The sequence below is a fragment of the Manacus candei genome, unplaced genomic scaffold, assembly GCF_025592945.1.
Source record: "Manacus candei isolate 608988 ecotype Guabito, Panama unplaced genomic scaffold, ASM2559294v1 h1tg000024l, whole genome shotgun sequence".
Lineage (NCBI taxonomy): Eukaryota > Metazoa > Chordata > Aves > Passeriformes > Pipridae > Manacus > Manacus candei.
Window position 1 is genome coordinate 2,910,761 of NW_026138072.1, and position 21,484 is coordinate 2,932,244.

Below are 21,484 nucleotides of genomic sequence, written 5' to 3' on the forward strand. Positions count from 1 at the left end.
GTAGATAAACTCAGAAATCAGAAAAAGAAGAAAATATATCCCCCAAGGTCCAGGACACAGGTAATGTCTCTACTGGACTTCTGAGCCTCTATACAAGGCAAAATAAGGAAGCTAATCCCTTGAAAAACAGAAATGGGAAATAGCTTCATTATGAGAGCAAATTTCTCTAAAGCGTTTTCAAAGCTATTATAAAGCAAAGGCTGTTACTGTCTGTTCCTAAAGTGATGCCAATGTAAATAGCATGAAAATAACTCATGTTTGAAAAGCAAGGTGCTTCACAATGAAGGCTGTTATTTCACTTTTAATTTGTCCCTTGGGACCTCTTTGTAACAAGTGTCTTAGACCCATTTGCATTATGTTCCACAGAGAGATGACTGTCATCTAATCGCTTTGCTTGGGTCACTTGGCACTGTCTCCTTATTTCAGTAATAGTTCTGTTTGCAACTCCTCTTATGGTAACTTACAGTTTTAGATTAATTCTTTACTATTGTAGCATGAATTACACTTGGGTGTTTGTGAATTAGCTTAGTGTGACTTCATGACTGGGCAGAATATCAGGATCTCATTGTAATGGAATACTCTCTGCTTTCTAGGAAAAATGCAAAAAAAGGGACTCCCATTACAAATTATTTGCAAATAGTATGTGGTTGTCAGATGCTTCTGCTCCAGTGAGAAGTGCATTTGTAGAAGAGGGTAAATTGACTGCAGTGACAGTGTGGTTGAAAGAATTCAAGTTAACCATTTAGAAAATCAGAGTGGTTTGCAGTGATTTCCTTTCCCAAGGACACAACTGGCACATTCTCTTACAACATGTGTAAGGGAACTCTGGACTGCGTGCTTTCAGTAGACATAATTCTTGTGGTTATAGAATCACAGCGTCACAGAAGCATTTATGTTGGAAAATACCTCAGATTGTTGAGTCCAACCTTTCACTGAAAACCAGCAGGTCAACTAGACTGTAACACTAAGTGCCACACAGTCATTTCTGGAACATTTCTCAAACATTTCCAGGGATGCTGCCTGGCTCATTGCCCTTCTCTGGACTTGCTCCAGCACCTCAATGTCTTTCTTTGAGTGAGGGGCCCAAAACTGAATACAGGATTTGAAGTAGGGCCTCACCAATGTTGAGGACAGAGGAACGATCACTGCCCTGGTTCTGCTGGCCGCACTGTTGCTGATACAGGCCAAGATGCTACTGGCCTTCTCGGCCACCTGGGCACACTGCTGGATAGTGTTCAGCCTCTGTCAACGAGCACCCCCAGGTCCTTTTCTGCTGGGCAGTTTTCCAGTCATTCTGTCCCCAGCCTGTAACATTGCCGGTGGTTGTTGTGACCCAGGTGCAGGGCTTGGCACTTGGTCTTTTTGCATCTCTTTCCACTAGCCTTGTCCCACTGATCCTGCCCATCCAGGTTGCTCTGCAGATCCTTCCTACTATCCAGCAGACAAACACTCCTACACAGCTTAGTGTCATGTACAAATGTACTGAGGGTGCACACGAGCCCCTCATCCAGATCATCAGTAAGATATTAAACACATCCAGATCATCAGTAAGATATTAAACACATCCAGATCATCAATAAGATATTAAACAGGGCTGCCCCCCAGTACTCTGGGGAGTACTGTGTTCCACTGGTGACCGGCTGCCAGCTGGATGTAACTCCGTTCACCACCACTCTCGGGGCTCAGCCATCCCTCCGTTCACCACCACTCTCGGGGCTCAGCCATCCAGCCAGTTTTTAACCTAGCAAAGAGTGCACCTATCCAAGCTGTGGGCTGCCAGCTTCTCCAGGAGAGTGCCATGGGAGTCAGTATCAAAGACTTTGCTAAAGTCCAGGTAGATAACATCCTATGATATTAGCTTCTGTGAGCTGAACTCTGCTGAAAATTTCTCCTTTGTTCCATTTGCCTGGACTGCTGTTGATACGAAATCGTTTGTTTCTTTCTTTCTTGGTAAGGATTGGTTAGTTGTCCCACAGCACTCTCCAATGAATAGACAACAAGGCTTTGCAATGGAAGGACTGAGTGCTTTCCTGCTTTACCCACCACAGAAGTGAAGGACTTGTTAAGTTCAACCCATCTGCACGATTACCATTCTAGAAATTGCAAAGAGATTTCTGATTTCCTGCTTGTTCTTCCCATCAGGAGAGCTAATATGGCTGCAAAAGTGGAGTGGACTGATCTGGAATCATGCATAGCTGGAAACTACACCACTGAGACAGAGACAATTCTAAGACTCAGTGACTCCCAGCTTTTGGCTGTATACATTCTCAAATGGGAGCTTTTGTCTGACAGAGACAAGATAGTGACAAGAAGGTAACCGAAGGAGTTGTTCCCATTTCTAAGGGACCATCTCCTAGACTGTGTTGAATTTTTGCTGGATCACTTCCCCATAGTCTAAGAAAGAATGCAGTTACACTCATTATTCTGAATTTTTTTCAGAATAATGAAAAAAATTTTTTCAGTTTCTTCTGCGTGACCACAATGTCTTCCTTGAAAGAAGGATGGCTCCTTTTTCAAGAGGTGTCATCTCAGCGGCAAGGAAGAGTGTGTAAGGTAAAACAGTTCATTCCTGAAAATCATGGCTATTTATAACTGAAATACACTCAGTTTTCAAAGTCTTCTTTAATTCTATGTTTAAACTGACCTACATTCCACATCAGTTTGGCATACCCTTTATATTTTAAAATGTATGCACATCAGTTTTAATTATGTAAGTTAACTACATTTAGAAGAGTCACCTGTATGTTACAGTTTCTTTTATCAACAGCTTTTTCTGCTCTTCATTCAGAATATTTATTATGCCATGTTTGAGCCTTGGAAAGTGAAACCACCTTCTCCAACCTTGGACTACACAAATCCAGTTTTATTTGAGGAATAAAGACTTCTGCACTGTGAATGCTGATTAACTGGTAGGCATGAGAATCATTAGTTTGAAAGGTATGTGTTTTCTTATAGTGGCAGAGAGCTGCAGCTACTTGACTATAGTCTTAGCGAAACATAAGTATATGACTATATTTAATTACAACTTGCTATATGTTGAACATTATAGCAATGTATTTCAAATCAAGAACTTGGCAGGTAAGTGAAGAAGGCAGTAGTATTTGGAAGAGAATTTTAACCTTTTAAGCTGGGATGTGGGAGGGACATAAGACAAATTTTATGATTTCTTAAATTTTTATTTCTTTATAAGGAAGAGCATGATGCAAGGCTGTTTGTTTTCTATCTTGAAGATGCAGAAATTAATATGATGGCTGAACTACTCATGCAAATAATGAAAAGTTGAACGGAATATGCTTTAAGCATCTTTGTTGTGAATGTGTAATTGTATGGGAATCAGAGGATGCAAAGCTGGGTGTGACAGTAAAAACAGTGTAAGTGAATTCTTCTGAAAGGCCTGGACCCTCCTCAAGACACATTGATAAGGGAAAATTTCTGCCTCCAATAAGAGGAAATCGAAAATCAGTTTTACTCTGTGAGGTATGGCTTGTCCTATAGGGGTTATTTTTACCTTCTAAAATAAAAATTGTGTATTTCAAAATTATCCTTCCTAGTCATGAAAAAATGAAGAGATAAATGGTAAAACTGCATATTTTTTTCAGTGCAATTACTCATATTTCTTTATATGTAATTATAGCAAGATTGTGAATGCTGTATGCTGCTGCTGCCCATTAGATGTATTGGTCTGAGCAGGCAGTAGAATGAAATGTCAACACAGTCTATGCTATTTCACTTGAAGAATTACTGAATACTCTCATACTGACTGAAACAAAACAGGAACATTCCTTGTACTAGAGGAAGAGCTTTTGTAATAAATTCCAGTCCTTTCAAAGCCTTACAGAGTTGCCCTTCACTGCCTCCCAAGACATTAGTATTTCTTCTTAATTTCTTTCCCAGTTCTCACTATAAGTGATTGAATTAAGAGTCACTTCAGTAAATCAAAGTATTTGGACTGTGTTAGTTCTGAATGTTGACAGCATTTTCATGCGTGTCACATTTAATAGTACTCTGGCTTATAATGTGAAATATTTAGTATTTTCAACTGTTTCTGAGACATATGGCTAGAAGTGTTCATATTTATCTAGTCAGACAATAAATCAGATGCTAAAGTATGTTGCTTTCTGCTAATTAGAAAATTGCATGTAAGTATCTATCCCCATATAATAGAAAATAAACTTCTGTACCTAACCCATTGTTTGCTTTTACATCAAATGGATAAATATAAAAGTGTTATTGTTCAATATCTATTGCATTTCTCAGTGGCTTTTAATGTATGTGTTTTACACTAAATTATTTTTATCTATTTGGCTTGTTTATTTCTAAAGAATACTACAGACTTCAGGTCTTGGTAAACTACAGTTCATGTTAAAAACTCTCTGGTTCCCATTTTCCAGCTATTTCAAAGTGTCCATTTTACATGCCTATAAGCATTGTTTGTTTTTCCATTTTTCTTTCCAGCAATTCTTTCAAACTCTTGTTCCTGTGCTTGAAATACAAGTAATCAGAGAAAGAGTGGCCAATTCTGGCCTTTTCAAAGGATCTAAAGCTGAGACGTTCTTTGTTGTTTGCAAGCTCTCCTTCTCTTTGGCTCTCCTCTTTGTCCGAATTTCCTATTCTCTTCCTCAGTCCTCCCTCACTTAGCACTTCTTCCTTCTCATTGCAGGAGGACTCTCTGAAGTCCTTCATCATGGACTCGGGTTTGCCAGAGAGATCTTGAGCCACACATAGCTTGTCATCATGATGATACATGACAGGGCTGTACCGCTCTGCCTCATAGCAGTTGTCTTCCTCTTCTTCCTGGCATGAGCTCCCCTTGGCACTCTCGCCATCAGAATGAAATGAGATTCCCTTCCCTTGGCTTTTCTGGGAAAGATCAAAGGGCTCTTCCTGTTCCAAACTTTTCAAGACTTTTGTCTGCGACAGAGCAATTCTTCCTCTTCCAAAACCTTGCAGCAGTTTGAGGGGAGGAGAAGAGGAAAAATTTATATATCGGAAATTTTAGTACTTGATACATGGCTAAAAAACAGATTCTGAGGTGGCCTTCTAGTTCATACTTTACCTTTGTCTTCCATCCAGCTACCTCCAAGTACTTCACTATTTGCATCTCATGGCATCTCCTTTGAGATGCTGCAAAAAGGAGTGCTATTCTATACACTTCCCAGACAGGTCAGGACACACAAAACATTGTGTTATACATGCCAGACTCTTGATGAGGCAGCTAGAAAAAAAGTGAAATGGTCTGTCCTTTTATAAGCTAATTTTTACCAGTGAACCTATCCACTTCCTCCTTCCTATTCTTTTTTAAATGAAAACTTTGATCTAAAGCATCACAGTCCATAATCCAAGTTCAGGTTTTATATATTATTTTTCCATAGGAGTGGAAGATACTGAAATTGTGTTAATGTAGTTGTTCTCTGGACACTCCAATTCAAAGTTAATACTTTATAATGAAAAGACAATAAAGTCTCAGCAGTCTGTGACCTCCACTCTCCTAAATTTTTCCTTTCATCCACTGAGAAACCAATCAACTGAAAAACTCTATGCACTAGATAGTGCTTCAGCTTGAGGAAATCATTATAAACAAATAATGATTTCGAGCAGTATAGTGTAAATCTGCATGTACTCCTGGATCTGATTTGCCTTAATATTTGTCAAAGTGTCTTTCCTCTTACTGGAAATATAGATGTTACCCAGGAGGCAACTGTGTACTCTAATATGCTGCAAGGACCAGGAGGCACTGAAGAAGATCTGGATACTGTAGGCATAGACCATTTTCATTAAAGACTAGTGACAGTACTGGGGCGAGGATTTCACCCCATTGTAAATATATACAGAAGTCAGTACTTGCTTTTGTTTGCTTTGTTGTTTTTTTTCCCTCAGTAATTGAATCCAGTTTCTGAAGAATCTATGCAATCTCACAAGATAACAGATGCTACTTTGCAACAGACTGTATTTGTTAAAATGGTTCATAAGCAAGTGGCAGGCCTTACAAATTATCTTGTGTCTGATAAGCCTCAAGGGATGCAGAATCCCTCTACAATGAAAAGCTCTTAGCGATCTCCAATTCCAAGTAATTGTCTAACTAGCATGGTGCTGGAGGAGGCTAACAGAAAAAACACACTTATTTCATTACCCATTAAGATGTTTGTACATTTTATATCAAATGTCATTAGAGTAATGTAGTGTAATTAGAGTGTTCTACATATGTGCTGGACTGTCTTAACGCTTGAATTTGAGGAACACTAAGAAATCTTCCCCATTAAAGAATTATTTATGCAAAAAATCTTAAAAAAACATATCTTGGAAAATCAAACTCTCAAAACAATCTTCCTTAATTCCTCCACTTCTTTAGTTAGCATTGACATGTGTGCATACATAAGGATAACTTTTGGAATGGTACATGGCAGATGGTAGACAGGAAATGCTTTGCAGGATACCCTGGGTAGTCAAAAATCCTTGTACTTTGAAATGGGGCAGTAGTATCTCCTGTTCATGTACTCCTTTGTAAATTGGGTCTTGAGCCTATGGCCTTCACCTGACATCAGCTATGCCAATACAGTACAGAATAACCAAGGCTCTTGGATGTAGAAACACTCAGCCTTCCATACGCATTCCAGACTGGAATCCAATATGCAGTAAGCAAGACCCATAAATGTTCTAGATTTTCTGCTTCTGTCAATTTAGGATTAATTTATGATTTATTGGGAATCTCTGATCTGTAACGTTGTAGTAATATAGTTAATAGCAACTTCTCAGGCTTATGGGATTCTATCACTGGCAGTAGCATAGGATCCATGGTACAAGTTCGTGGATCCGTAGTACAAAGCTCATTTGGGTTCACTGATATGCATCTTCAGATCTCACAGAAAACAACCTTTCTGAAAAATATTACCTTGTGAATGAAATCCTCTTTCCATGACCCCATGTTTGACTTTCATGTGTCTGGTTAGGTTCCCCTTCAAGGTGAATTTGCTGGGACAGTAGAGGCACTTGAAAGGCTTACTATCAGAATGCAAGTGCATGTGTCCCATTAAATTGTGCATTCTGTTAAATTCCTTTCCACACAGCTGTAAAAACAGTAAAAATGAAAATTATTAGTTTGAATCAGTATTTACTAGGAGAACATTTTAAAAGTAAGTAAGACCTACACTTTTCTACTTTAGCCTTGGCAGCTTTTGGCTGCAATGTGTTTTTCAAAGTTCCAGGCAATAATCCTACAGACAAAAATATGTGTTTGAGTATCTAGAGCCCTCTGCACTGCTGGCTTTTTTTTAATTTGGTGACCAAGACACATAGTCAAGGATTCCCCAAAAGCAGGCAATGTTGTTGTAAGGAGGGGAGAGACTTAAGTGAGTAATCTGGTAGGCTCTTAACTTGAATGACATTCAAAGTATAACTTTCTGCCCTGGCAAAGCATTTAATTTGTAGTTTATAAATCTAGCCTTTAATCAAGAACAATGTCAGGCAGAGATGGAGATAAAAAATAAAACCAATTAAGGGTTTCTGTGACACAGTCAAACAGAATATTACTTCTCCTTAAGTGGAAATTAAACAGCTGCATATTTTGCTTAAAGCTAGAAAAAGCAATTCCTTATTTTAGTTTGTTTCTTGCTCACCCTTTTTTCTCTGATCCCTTTATCATTTTTTTATCAAATTCTGTGTTTTGATGTCTCTGGTGAGTAAGCTGGAATGTAAACAGTCATGAGGCTGCAAGAATGACTCAGCTTTCCCTGAAGCATGTTCCTGCCAGCTCAAGCCATTGATCCTGCAATTTTTCCTTTGATGGAACAATAAGGGTCGGGTTTTTTCATTGTTGTTGTTTATCTAGATGAGTCCTTTTGTAGTCTGGATTCTTATAAAACAAATGTATTCTCAAGACATGAGAGTTTGACATCACTATTACAAGTATCTAGTCTTACTTGCCTTCTGGTCTTTCCTTATCAGGATTTATAGTTTTATTCATGTTCAAGTGGCTATTTCCATCCTCTGCAAACTTCTGTATGTGCTTTCTACTCCAGCTCCTTTTTTTTTTTTTTGACTGGTTCTACCATCAGATTTTAATTTTTTAAAATGATCTTTATTTCTATATGAGCCAGAATCACCATTACTGAGTAACTGAAACTTCCATCTAGCAGGGTAATCATCTGGCAGAAAATTACTAAAAAGAAATTACTAATATTCCACCACATTTTTTGTATAATGGGAATTCTGATTTTATTTGTTTTGATATTGTAGAAGATCTGATATGTTACTTGTAGACTCATATTCAGAAAGTCATCACCTGGAACACCTGGATGAAATGTAGATAGTGGGATTATCATTGGTGAAACAGTACTATGTGTTTTGCATTTTACACTGTCTCTTGAGGGAAAATTGAATCAGTTCATTTATACCAAAACTTTGCAGGTGTACTGTTTCACAATTAAAATTAGAGCTGAGCCAGTGCTGCAAAAACAAAGACTCTGGAAATATTCACTTGTTTTTAAAACAAGTATTTGCTTCAGCTGCATATGTTTTCTTCCATGATTTTCTCTCTGTAATTTTGCTAAAATGAACATTCTAGCAAATAAATTTATCAGCAAGACAGTAGGAGGGGGAAAAAAAGCCACTGGAAATGAATTATTAATTTTTAAAATAAGGATATCTGGTCCCAAGAGTCATCCATCCATTTAGGAAAGAGTATTATCTCTTCTTTGCATTCAAACAAAGACAATATGCAGGATTGCTTATATTCAGAGAAATGAATGCACCAAAAAAATACTCTGAAAGTGCTGAGGGAAAAAAAAGAGGAAAAGTACTGATGAGCCCAGAAAATTCGCAAGGAATAACAGCAGCTGATTGTATCCTGACAGCTGCTGGAACAACCTATAATATGTCAATATTACTCTTGCTACAAGAATGCCAGTAATAATAGCTTTCTAATACCTCTTACATGAAGGCTTCTGGTTATCTGCTTATGTTGTGGCTGACCTATATTGTCACCAGATCTTGCTTTCCTATAGCTGGGTCTTTATTTCTCTATCTAAACTGGTGGCCAAGGAAAACCAAGTTGAATAGGCGAGTGGCTAGAATACTTCATGCAAATCCATATATTTATAGGTTCTTGAGTATTAAAACTGATCTAGTAAGAGCACTTATTTTCTTCTGTGAAGTTAATATTTATTTCTCTTTCTTCATAAAGAAAAGAAAAGGGACTTCATAAAGGATAGTTCTTTACAGTATAAAAGTTCTTTGTCTCTGAATAAAGTTGACAGATTTTTCCATTTCCCAAAGTCAGGTGTATCTTAGGGCTGTGTAATGTGTTCTTGCCATGAAATCTTCTCTGGATACATGAGGAAATGGCACTAGAAGAGAGAGGTGTGGCAGGAAAATTAAAGAATTGCAGATATTAAAATTGTGTTTCAGAATGATGTTTCTGTGTGTCCTGGTCTTTGTTTAACTACTCCTTTCCAAAAGGCGCAAGACACCTTTTGGGTGAATGATCCAGAGGGTAAAGGAAGCAGATTTTTGGTCACATGCTGGAAGACTGCAACTCAAAGCTGGTTGGGGTACACAGCTAATGCTTAATGAACAGGTTGAGTCTGCATATCAAACTAGAAGGTTGTACAAGATTTCCTTTCTCTGCGGCATGACAGGAGATGATGCAGTTTTATGCAAAAGAACTTGGGATGTCGGGAACTTGTAGATTTTTTGTTGGGCTGTCTACTCTAGACAAGATAAAATTAAAGCCTTGAAGAAACAGACCTCAGCTGCAAGTCTGCTGAACACACTTTGTTGCACTCACTGATGAAATGGACTTCCGTACAGTTTGCTAGAAGAATCCTGCATTAGTTCAATGGTAGATTTTGTCTTCCTAAGATACCATATGAAGTATCACACTTCTAGATTTGTCAGCCTGTTTTGTTTCTTCTCAAAACACTTCTCTCTCACATTTTCTTTGGTTTTGAACTCCTGATTAAAACACATGATTTTAGATGGGAAAAAAGTAGAGTTCAAAACGTCCACTGCGAAGTGTATTTGGCTGGGCTGGAAAAAAATCCATTGCATTCTTTATTGGAGGTCTGAAGCACTGATTACTCTAGCACTAAAAACAACAGTAAATTTCATGGAACCTTCCTCTACAAGTCAGAATTAGCACTGTTGCAACGGTTGGTGTAACACCTTCATAACTCTTCAGTCTTTTTTTTTTCTTTAACAGAAATAAACACGGCAACATGGGCTCAGGACTTTAAATGTTACAGAGAAGTTCACTCTTCAAAGAGAAATCAAACACAGATGAAGGCTGCAGCTGGATGAGGAAACAGAAGGGACAACTATTTGCTACTCCCTCACTTCTGATAGTCTGTGCTTAGCTGTGATTAGACTCATAGGAAAGCTCATGTTTTCTTTTGCTGTGAGAAAAAGGTAAAGAAAACCATTGCATGTGGTGAAATAGAAAGGCTACTGCTGTGCTCTCTTTCCTTTGCATTCTTCTTCTTTTTTTTTTTTTTCTTCATAAGAAGGGTGTTCCTTTCCTCAAAGAGAGAGGGAGAGGGAGAATGACTGTAAACTGTCCAAAAGGACCGTGAGAAAACAGGAAGCTTTGAAAAGTACAAGAGAAAGCAAGATGAAATCTATTTGCAGGCGGTTCCCCGGGGACATGTGAGCCATTGTTAAGCAGGCTGTTCATACAGCTATATCCTTCCTTCTGCTGAGGAGGAGCTTGGTGCCAAAAGGCTGCTATCTGGTCACTGCCTTAACCCTCCAAGTACCAACCAGAAATATTTGCTTTCAAGAGTGTTTTGAGGGCTCTGTCAGAGAGGCAATGTCAGGATGTTCCTAATGACCAAGAGCAATTCCTGATTCTGCCTTTGCTTGTTGCTGCAATCTCCACTCTCAGGGGCACTGATGTTGATTCATACCCCTTCAGCCACAAGAGAAACAGGTTCACTGTGCTTACTTGTTTCTTTCCTCCTAGGAACACTGGGTGGGGACAGAAAAGTGAAAAAATAAGAAAAACAGGTGTTCCTGTAGAGCTTTTGTTACTGGCTGGAAAACATTCTAGTGATACTCCATTTCCCAGTTCCAGTTATTACCATCTCCAAGTTTTAGTAGTCTACCATCGTCAAACACTAAGCTGAACACAACCTTCCAGCTAATCTGCACGTACCTAAAAAATGGTATGGGTCCACATACTGCACCCACGACAGCTGATCAAACAATTGAGTTTCTTTTCTGAAATTTGAGGAGTCAGAAGAGGACTTTGACCACATGGGAACAAAAAGGCAGGTTTCCAGATGTTTTCAAAGAACAAAAATCTCCAGCAGACTTGACATGAAACTCCCCAAACTTTTCAGTAAAAATTTTTTTTTATCAATATAGAATAATGTAAGCCCAAGTATACAAAATAGCATTTTAATAGGACATAAATTAGGAAAAAACAAAACACCAAAGTTAGAAACCTTTGCTGCTATTTTTTCAAAATAAAATGACAAAGCAAAATGAAGTCAGAAAGATTTTCTTTTAGATTTTCTTATTAAAATTAGTACCGAATGTTTTGTATTCCTATGGCATTTTAAAGTTCTATGGTTTTTGAAGTGAAATCATTCCTTTTAAAATTTTTCATACATCTCTGTTTCTTGATGAAATGTTCCTTTTAAGAAAATATTCAATTCCATAAAGATGTAGGATGAAAGAGTTTTAGAAATTGCTTTCAAATCAGTCATATATAAATTGAGTAATATGTTCCACTCTGTATTTGCTATTTATTAGAGCAAATTAGATTGGGAATAAAATCTACAACCTTTGACTTCACAAGGTATGACTATAGTAAGGAACCATATAGGTAGGAAAAGGAACTTACATAGTGTCCAATACCGAGTAAGAATATAAACATGAATAATCCATAAAGAATATATTAGGGAGAAACAGGGTCAAGAAACTCTTAGATTTTTATGGGGAGGGAGGAGAAGAGAGGATGGAAAGGAAATGTCAGCCTCCAATGTACTGGAGAGAAGCAGCAAACTGGAGTTTGCAAAGGATCATAAAAAAGCCAGATGGTCTCAGAGGTTGTTCTGCTAGCATATTGATGTCCTGCCCTGAATTTCAGTCTGGTAATTACATTTGGCCCATTCAAATCCCTTCTGTAGTTGTATTTTGCTGTGGGGTTTTTTGTCTCCTTTCTTGAAGTGTTGCATAGCCTCACTGTGTGAAGCTGTGGCTGCTGCTTTTCCGTGATCCTCTGCAGGGTGCATGACTTGATTTATGGTTTTAGTCAGAGTGTCAAGATATTAAGGACTTAGACTTCTGTTTGGATGGTTGTACAAAGCAAATGTCAAATATTGTCTTGTCCTCAAACCTCTGTGGCACTTAAATGCTCACAAAGCAAATCAAAACCAAAACTACATGAGGATGAAAGTTACTGGTATTGAAGAGGAAGGGACTAAAACACAGGTATTTAATTCTATTATTTTGTACTACATAAGAAGAACCTGGATAAATAAAGAAAACCAGAATGCTTTATGCTGATTTAAATGCAGTAGGTGTAAACAAGTCTTGTTTTTCTAATTCTTTGATATCACAAGATGATAATATCAGAGACATATACTGTGGATTAACGCCTCTGTCACCAAATGCACTTACCTTGCATTTAAAGGGTTTGACATCAGAGTGAACAATCATGTGGGCCTTGAGAGTCTGCTTTTGCACAAAGCTCTTGAAGCACAAATGACATTGGTAGGCTCTGATATTGGTGTGGATCAGTACATGTCGCTTCATGTTGGCCAGCAGAGTAAATTCCCGGCCACAAATTCCACATTTGTGCTCTTTTACACCCTGTAAGAAAAGAAAAATTCAGTAGATGGAAAGTTTTTTAGATCATTTAATCATCAGTACAGCGATTTATGAATTATTCATTCCATATTAGAAAAGTAGATAATAAATTATTTCACTTTTAACATTTGTTCAAGAGGTATCAATGTAATTTTTCCTGAGAAATTCTTACAAGGTTCTGAGAAGCAGAGAAGTAAACCAAAATATAAGCTTAATGAAATAATGAAGTTGGTTTACAAATCAATGAGACAGTCAGTGTCAGTGCTTCTGTGTCTTACTCTACTGCTTAAGTAAAGTATTGGTCAAATATGTACATTTATTGACCAAGAATAAAAGCTAAGCAGTTATAAGACTAAAGCAGTAGTTGCCTTTGATAATTGAGCATCATTTGATTATGAAAAAGTAATAACCCTGTTCTGCAGAAAGCTATAGAAAATAGTCTGAAGTAACTGAGAAGTAGTCAAGCAATGGTACCAAATAAGATTAAATATTTTACATTCATAGAAGAGGAAAAAACATATATATTCTTAGTGGGATTTTCAGTAACACTAGTGAATGATCACCTTTTATATGAGGTTTATAGGGCATTTTTATTATGCTTTATGCCATATACTCAATACAAAATGCATAAATCAGTCTTTTTACACCTGTGTGGTTGGTCTAAATGTCAGCTTCTCAAAAAGTGATTCAGATATTATGAAAATCAAAGAATTTGCCACCAAAAATCTCAATAGTTTGAGTATGACTTGCTGAAGGTGTAGGGATTTACTAGTGAGGTGCTGAGAGCAATTACTCCTCCTGCAGGCTCTCTTCACAAAGACATGAAACGACTGTCTGATTTTCACAGTTAATTTAAAAGCTAAAACTGTGAACATCATCAGCAGCTTTGAGTGTCTGCTTATCTGATGTGAGGCTTGGTTTGGTGAGCTAAGTACTGTAAACTGTGTTCACAGCAGAATCCACCTGCAGCTATGGACAAAGAAGCAGATGCTCTGTAAAGGCACAGGGACATTTCATTTCCTGTGACTAAAGTCTTCAATTAGTGGGATTTTGCATGGTAAATCCAAAGACCAGGGAATCTTCAAGAAACGCAAAAACTATAGTCATTAAGCAGGAAAGAAAAAGCAAATATGAAGTAGAGGTTGTTGGTTTTTAAAAGAAAATATGTCTATAAAACTAAAATGCTGTAGCTTTCTGTATTTTTAATGTTTTTCATATAAAAGCCAAAATTCAAGATTTAAAGGAAAAATATGCAAATCTGAAAGCAATTTTTTTTTAAATGAGGGGATTTATCTTGTCTTAACAATATTTTTGTAAAGGTGGACAGTCAATTTCCGAGCTTCTTGAATAGAACAATTACACTTTCCCTGTTTCTGAAAGCAATCTTTCTGGAAGTGCTCCAAAGTTTGCTTCTACCCTAAACTGACTCTGTTGTCACTATTGTCAGCAGTGGCAAGACTGCTACTTGATATAAATTGGCTGTGATTATGGTCCTTCTTGCCCATTTCTATTAACTGGCATTCTGGATAACTTATGCATGAAGGGGAATTTTTCCTAGGATTTTTTGTTTTTAAATTGTCTCATTTTAATTGTTCTTCAAAATATGATGAGTAATAGTATACTTTCTTTTGCTGCAGTCTACTGCAAACCCACCTAGTTCCTAATTAGGAGAACAGCAGAACTGGATTTCAGAAAAAAAAATTCTTTTAAAATTTTCAGGGCGGGGGGGGTGGTGTTTATTATACAGCTCTGCAAAATTATGTTATGTTACAGAAGGTCATTCCGAAGACAGAAACCGGAGAGATGTGAATACAGTTTTGGAAAGTAATACGGATAGTTTAATTGAACTCCTGTTTATAATGAAGTCAGTTTGTGTGTACTTTCTTAAGTCTGACAGAGACACCTGGATTATAGTACCACCAGCAGTGCTGGGGGTTCGGCTCTGTGTAAGTATGGCAAAAGCTGGCAAAAGGCCACATGAGGCTGTATAGTCTCTTCTCTTTCCAAGGAGGTAGATACCTTAGTAGCCTGTAACCCTCCTGCTTCCTTCAGATGCAAGATCAGAGTGCAACCCATGCTTACCTTGTGAGTGAGGGAGTGTTGTTTCAGGTGGTGGGGCTGCACAAACTCCATGCCACATTCAGTGCAGATGTATGGGCGGATGTCTTTGTGCTTCATCATGTGGTTTTGCAGCTGACTTGGGTACTGGAAGGTCTTATCACATTCAGTGCAATTGTACTGTATAGGACCACGATGGGTGGTTAGGTGTCTCTTCAGCTGGGCCAGAGTTGGAAAGTCCAGACCACACTCCACACAAATGTTCTCTCGGCCACTCTCATGCTTAGACTCATGTGCTTTCAGCTCACTAGGGTAGGCAAAACCTCTGCCACAGATCCTGCAGTTGTAAGGCTTGATGTCACTGTGTTGCATCATGTGTCTCTTAAGGTGACTGGTTTGAGTGAAAGCCTTGTGGCACACCTGGCACTTATGTGGCCGAGTGCCCTGGTGTGTCAACATATGTGTGTGCAAGTGGCTCAGCTGCTTGAAAAGCTTGCCACATCGGGTGCAAGCATGTGGCTTAATGCCACTGTGCCCCAAGATGTGGGTGACCAGATTGTATTTGGATGTATAGGACTTCTCACACATGGGACATTGCCAGCGTTTCTGTTCACCCCCCACATCAACATAGTAACTGTCATCTATCTGAAGGTTGACATCTACTCTTTCAACTTTCTGTTTGTTTTCACCGCTTTCTCTTACTTCAGCCCTCCTGAAGGGTGGTTCTGGAGGTCTTTTCATTTGAAAGGGGTTCCTGAAATGAAAGTTTGGTGGTACAATGAAAGGAAACATTAAACCAGGGTGGACTTTAGGATAATAAGGGTAAGGAGCCTGCATGAATGCTGGGCTACTGGGCCATGCCATGTTGGGCTTCACTGGTTCTTGCTTAATGGGCTTGGCTCCAAAATGCTCCAGAGTTCTGTAGAATTGAAAACCAAAGTTGCAGAGGTCAATCATCTGGGAGCTGTACTTGGGCTGTGCTGGCTGTTGGAACACCAAGGGGAGACTGGAAGAGCCTATGTCATTGTGATCGTCAGGTCTGTCTGGTGGTGGTGAGGAATCCTCAAGGGTGATGGAAGGTGGCATTTTTGTTGGCATGCTCTTGCGTTTCCGAGACCCTCCTTCCAAGGACCCCTGGAAAGATTCCATGTTTTCAAGAGGTGGAGGACCATAGCGGAAATGCGAAAGGTGTGTTCTGAATTCTTCATCAAATGGAGTTGTTCTGTGTGGCTTTGTAACAGGGCTGAGTGGCTGTAGGCAGCGGGAGAAGGGAGAGGCTTGGGTATTGTCCACATTAAAATCCGTTTCTTCGTTCTTCATCATACTTGATTTTTTTCTGTGTGGCCCAAATTCCTTAAAATAAGCAAAAAACCAAAATCTCTTTATTTCTTCCAGTTCTTTTGGATTTAACATTGTATTGACTGTTTTATTGTTTTGAAGATTGTTGGCTTTTTTTAATTAAATACAACCAGGAATGTCTTAGACCTATACAAGACAAAGGTATTTTGAAGAAGAATTATGTTTCTTAGTGAAGAACGAAAAGGCTTTGGTCTTCCTGAAGGAGATTTGGTTGTTTAAATCAAGTTTGACTCATACAGCATCCTTACGACATAAGTATTCTGTACTGTGACAGCTACTCTGCAGCTGCATCTGTATGGCAGTGTTTCTGCTTAATTTAATTTGGACAGGCTGTTTGTGGGCAAAATTCTGTCCTTGGCTGTGCTTGCACAGTCTCTAGAAATTGGCGGTGCATCTAAAGGATATGGCAATACAAACAGTAATGTGGACATTTATTATGGTTGTGACATGAAAAGCCAAAGCCAAAAAGTATTAAACTTCTTTGTATCATTAACATGTGCTACTGTGAGAGAAAACAATGGCCAAGTGATCTAAGGACACTGTGTACCATCAGATTTTGCGCCGTGTTTCCTGACTTCTCTCACTTTGTATTGTAATAAGAAGGCGGAGATTAATTTATTTTCTTTGTTTTAATCCCAGAGATATTTACCTGGCAGATTTGGGGGAGGAAAGACATTTGACAACTCTCCAAATTACATTCAGTTTAATAGGGTTATTTTTGTTTCTAAACAGGTGGGCAAAATCTCCACTATAAAACCAAATATAGAATTAATATCAACAAACCCCTGGGATTCCACAGTAATTGACAACTAAGAATGCTCTGAGCTTTTCTAGTGATACAATGTGATGAGGCAGACTAATAATTTTCTTCTGGCAAAATTTTATATCCCACTGATTATACAGATGTCTTTTTCTGGATTTAGGGTTCATCTAAAACATTGGTTATAAATTTTGGTTCATCTTAAATAAGGCTGCTACCTTTTCCCTTGTCTTTCTAGAATCATAGAATCCTGGAATCCTTTATGTTAGAAAAGACCTTTAAAATCGTCAGGTCCAACCATTAAGTCAGCACTGCCAAGTCAACCACTAAAACATGTCCCTAAGTACCAATGTCTACATCTTTTAAATACCTCCAGGGTTGGTGACTCAACCACTTCCTTGGGCAGCCTGGTCTGGTTCTTGACCGCTTTTTACATGACGAGGTTTTTTTCCTAACATCCAATCTAAACCTCTCCTGGACCAACTTGAGGCCATTTTCTCTCATCCTAAGGCTTGTTACTTGGGAGAAGAGGCCAAGCCACATCTCACTCACTCATTTCAGGTAGTTGCTCTGTATGTGTTGTGTGATGGCACTCAGGATGATCTGCTCCATAACTCTCCCTCCAGCCTTTCCTGTAGATGAAAGTCATATTCTCTGACCTCCAGTCAACTGGGACCTCCCCAAATAGACAGAAGTGCTAGCAAATGATGAAAAATGGCTCGGTGACCATTTTCACCAGGTTCTTCGGGACCATGAGTAGATCCCATCCAGTCCCATAGACTTGTACAGGTCTAAGTGAGAACAACTGGTCTAACTATTAAAGACTGAAGCAAAGAAGGCACAAAATACCTCAGCTTTTTCTTCATCCTTTGTTGCTATGTTTCACTCCACATCCAATAAAGAATGAAGACTTTGTTCAGCCCACTTTTTGGTGTGAATGTATTTACAGAAACATTTTTAATTGTCTTTTGTGGCAGTAGCCAAATTAAATTCTAGCTGACCTTTGGCCCTTCCAATTTTCTCCCTGCATAACCTCATGACATCCTTGTAGCCCTCCTGAGGGATACACTTATATGAATGTGTGTGTGTTTGTGTACATGTATCTAGCCAACCATGCAGAGATTAGGCTGGAAAACTAGATATATTTTCCCTCTATCATCTGTGACATGTTGATGCTATTTATAACATCATTCTTGGAAATGCTGGGTGGAGAGTACGAAGGTGAATGGAGTACTATATACACTCCTATTTCTTTTTCAGGAAGCTCCATGCTTGATAAACCTTCTTCTAAAGATAGATAAAAGCAGATCTCTGTAACCTAGTTAGGCCATGGGGAAGAGAAGGCATCTTAAAAAACTTCTTGCAAACACATTGTTTTTTTAGAAGGAATAGACTGTGGAATTATCTTTGAGATAAAGTGTGAAGCTAAAGGCTCAATGACAAAACTCTAAGACAGAAAATTTAGACAAAAGGATCAAACAATACATGAAGAGGGGGTATTAATTGAAGCAAAAATTGAAGGATCTCTAAACTTACGATTCAAAAAATACATCCAATAGAGGAAAAAGATTAAAAAATTGTTACATCTTGGACAAGTATCTAATAATTGTACCACAACTTAACTTTTAGTTTCTAGCTCACTGACTGGAAATATCATACATATATGTACACAATATAGAATCATAGAATCATAAAATATCCTATTTGGAAGGGCCTCACAAGAATCGAGTCCAACTCCTGGCCCTGCACCCCAAGAATCACATGATATGCCTGAAAGTATTGTTCAAACACTTCTTGAACAGACTTAGTGCTGTGACCACTTCCCCGGAGAGCCTGTTCCAGTGCCCAAGCACCCTATAGGTGAAGAACCTTTTTCTAATAAACAGCCTAAACCTCCCCTGACAAAACTTCATGCCAATCCCTCAAGTCCTGTTACTGGTCACCACAGAGAAGAGATCAGTGATTGCCCCTCTTCTTCCCCTCACTAGGAAGCTGTAGACTGCAATAAGGTCTCCCTTCAGTTTTCTCATCTTCAGGGTGAACTAATAAAATGACCTCAGCCACTCTTCATCTGGCTTCCCCCAAGGCCTGTCACCATCTTTGTAGACCTCTTTTGGGCACTCTTTAATAGCTTTATATCCTTCTTGTATTGTGGCACCCAAAGCTGCACACCTATTTTTGTGTGTATGCATACATAGCATGTATGTTCAATCAGAGAGGACTTTGATCAACTGTTCATTCTGCTGTTTCCTTGTCACCCTAACTCCCTGATCAAAATAAGGAACAGTTAGACCTTGAAAATTTTTGGAGAAAGGCAAGGGAATCCCCTGAATACTGAAAAATTCTTCACTTCTTTCCACAAGAAAAAAATACTTTAAAAATAATTTTTAACAAAGTTAAACTCACACAATTTGAACATAAAATATGCTTGTAGATCAAAATCTTTCCTTCTGGGGTCTGTCCCTCAAATATCTTTCAACTTGTGTATCTTGTTTTTTCCCAACGATATGGGTATAAAATTCTTCAAAAGGCATGTAGCAATTGAGAAACAGCTATGTTATTTACTGCTTTTGTTGGATTATTGAAATGCTGCCAAAAATATACAGAGATGACAGTGAGTTGTGTCTAATTGCTCTCTTGTCTCTTGTCTGCCCATTACTACCTTCTTCCACAGCCAGTTTTGTGCAGTTTCATTCTTTCTTGAACATGCAGTTACGGCAGAGGCTGCAGAACTCCTTGAAATTACTAGAAAGAAATAATTTCCTTGTGCTACTAACCTTTCAGTGCTTTCACTGAGCATAGGGGTTGATTTCACTGTCCACAGCTACATGCATCACAGGACTAAGCCTACAAAGAAAAGTGTTTAAATAGTAAGTGACCAGAACAATCAGAGGTGCTATATAATCCAACACAAGAGCACTCAGAAGGAAAGGGGAAGTCTATATGTATGGATTGCCCTACTGCTTTATTTTCCCCCTTGAATCTACCAACACCTATAATGTATAAATTAATTCTTTCTTCTTTCATTCTGGCAGCAAAACCTTGCTAATTTGAAGGGAGCTGTGATCTTAACCTTGTCCAGAACTGAATTCCGTAAAAACGTGAGTCCTGATGAAACCATAGAAGAGATGACAGATGTGACTACCATGCAAGAAGTAGTTAAGGAACAGAAAGACTAAGATTAGCTCAGTTGGTTAGAGCATAGTGCTAATAACAGCAAGGTTGTGAGTTTGATCTCTGTATGGGCCATTCACTTCAGACTCGATGTTCCTTGTGTGTCTCTTTCAATTTAGAATATTCTGTGAAATAAGAGGAGAGTCCCTCTTCTTTAAATAATTTCAGTAGAGAACTTCAAAATTTTTAATAGTTTCCCAATATGTTTTTTCTATCTAACTGTGCAGTAGCTGCTCACATTTTAATACTCAACAACAAATTAGGAGGGAGGGGGTGAATTTATTTTTTTATTATTATTATTATTTTATATTTATTATTATTTAAATATTTTTATATTTGAATATCACTTACGGGTCTTCTATAAAGCGCTTGTTTCTTATACAAGCACTTTAAAGTGTCCTTCTTTCTACAGAACGTCATATTTAAAATATAGTGCTATGTAGTGTGATTCTAAACATTGGATGGTCCTTAAAAATTCTAGCTTTCATCAATAATATTTCAGCTCCTAGGTTTTGAAAATTTGGTCTGGAAAACTCACTGAGACAGAGTTTTCCATGCTGTATTGTCACTGAAATATAACACTCCCTCCAAAAAACCTAGCCCTCCAGAGCTTACTAAAAAGTCAATTTCTTTAGAAGAGACAGGTATCCTCACAGTTTCTTTCTTTATGTAAAAAATATATATTTGGAAATACACTAGTTTGAAAAATAGAACCAAAAATTATCTCTTCCTGTCCTTTCAAAACAACAAAAGAAATGTGACAGTGAGTTCAGGTAGTTGTTGAGGTATTTCCAAAATAAAATATCTATGCAGTAGCTAATAATGTTGTTAACTTCCATGAAGGAGGAAGAGAGTTTAATACAGAATATGAATCAGCATTTACTTTCTCACGTTCGCTCACTTCTACAGACAAAGGATTTAAAAAATATGCAAATGCTGCTATTCGCTCTACAAGGATTGTTACAGTGTCCAGCTAATATTCGGTAGTGGAGACAGCAGCAAATTTTCTTTAGACTTCAGTAGAACCAAGATTCTTCCTCCTGTATGAAAATGCCTTCTATCTGTAGATTAATAATGTGTCCAGCTACAACAATGTGAGGTTGTGAAGTTTCTCAAAGTTAAACACTGCCTATTACTGCTGTGATCTTGCTCTTGGGCAGCACAGTTATAAAACCAGGAATGAGGCCAAGGTGAGCAAAAGTGGTATGTACCCTCTGACAAAGGAAATGGTTTACTTTGTCTCAACGTTTGCACTTATATTTGTTCTTTCAGAAGAAGGCGAAACACATGAAAATGGAGGAAGTCTAAAGGTGGCTTAATAGGCTA

General features: G+C 38.2%; 1 protein-coding gene across 6 annotated transcripts in view; it reads right to left on the bottom strand.

Annotated features, from left to right (window-relative positions):
- Nucleotides 1-2,603: 2,603 nt before the first annotated feature.
- ZNF366 (zinc finger protein 366) overlaps nt 2,604-21,484 on the bottom strand; it is a 32,800-nt gene continuing 13,919 nt past the window's right edge. For 4 of the 6 annotated variants that reach the window (XM_051788387.1, XM_051788389.1, XM_051788390.1 and 1 more), the window contains 5 exons: nt 19,762-19,831; nt 14,890-16,218; nt 12,619-12,810; nt 6,890-7,064; nt 2,604-4,943 (listed from right to left, as the gene is read on the bottom strand). In XM_051788387.1, coding sequence (XP_051644347.1) covers nt 4,411-4,943; nt 6,890-7,064; nt 12,619-12,810; nt 14,890-16,188 — 2,199 coding nt within the window. In that variant the 5' untranslated portion in view covers nt 16,189-16,218; nt 19,762-19,831 and the 3' untranslated portion in view covers nt 2,604-4,410. The remainder of the gene's footprint in view (nt 4,944-6,889; nt 7,065-12,618; nt 12,811-14,889; nt 16,219-19,761; nt 19,832-21,484) is intronic. The other 2 variants (XM_051788388.1, XM_051788392.1) reach the window with 1 other exon arrangement.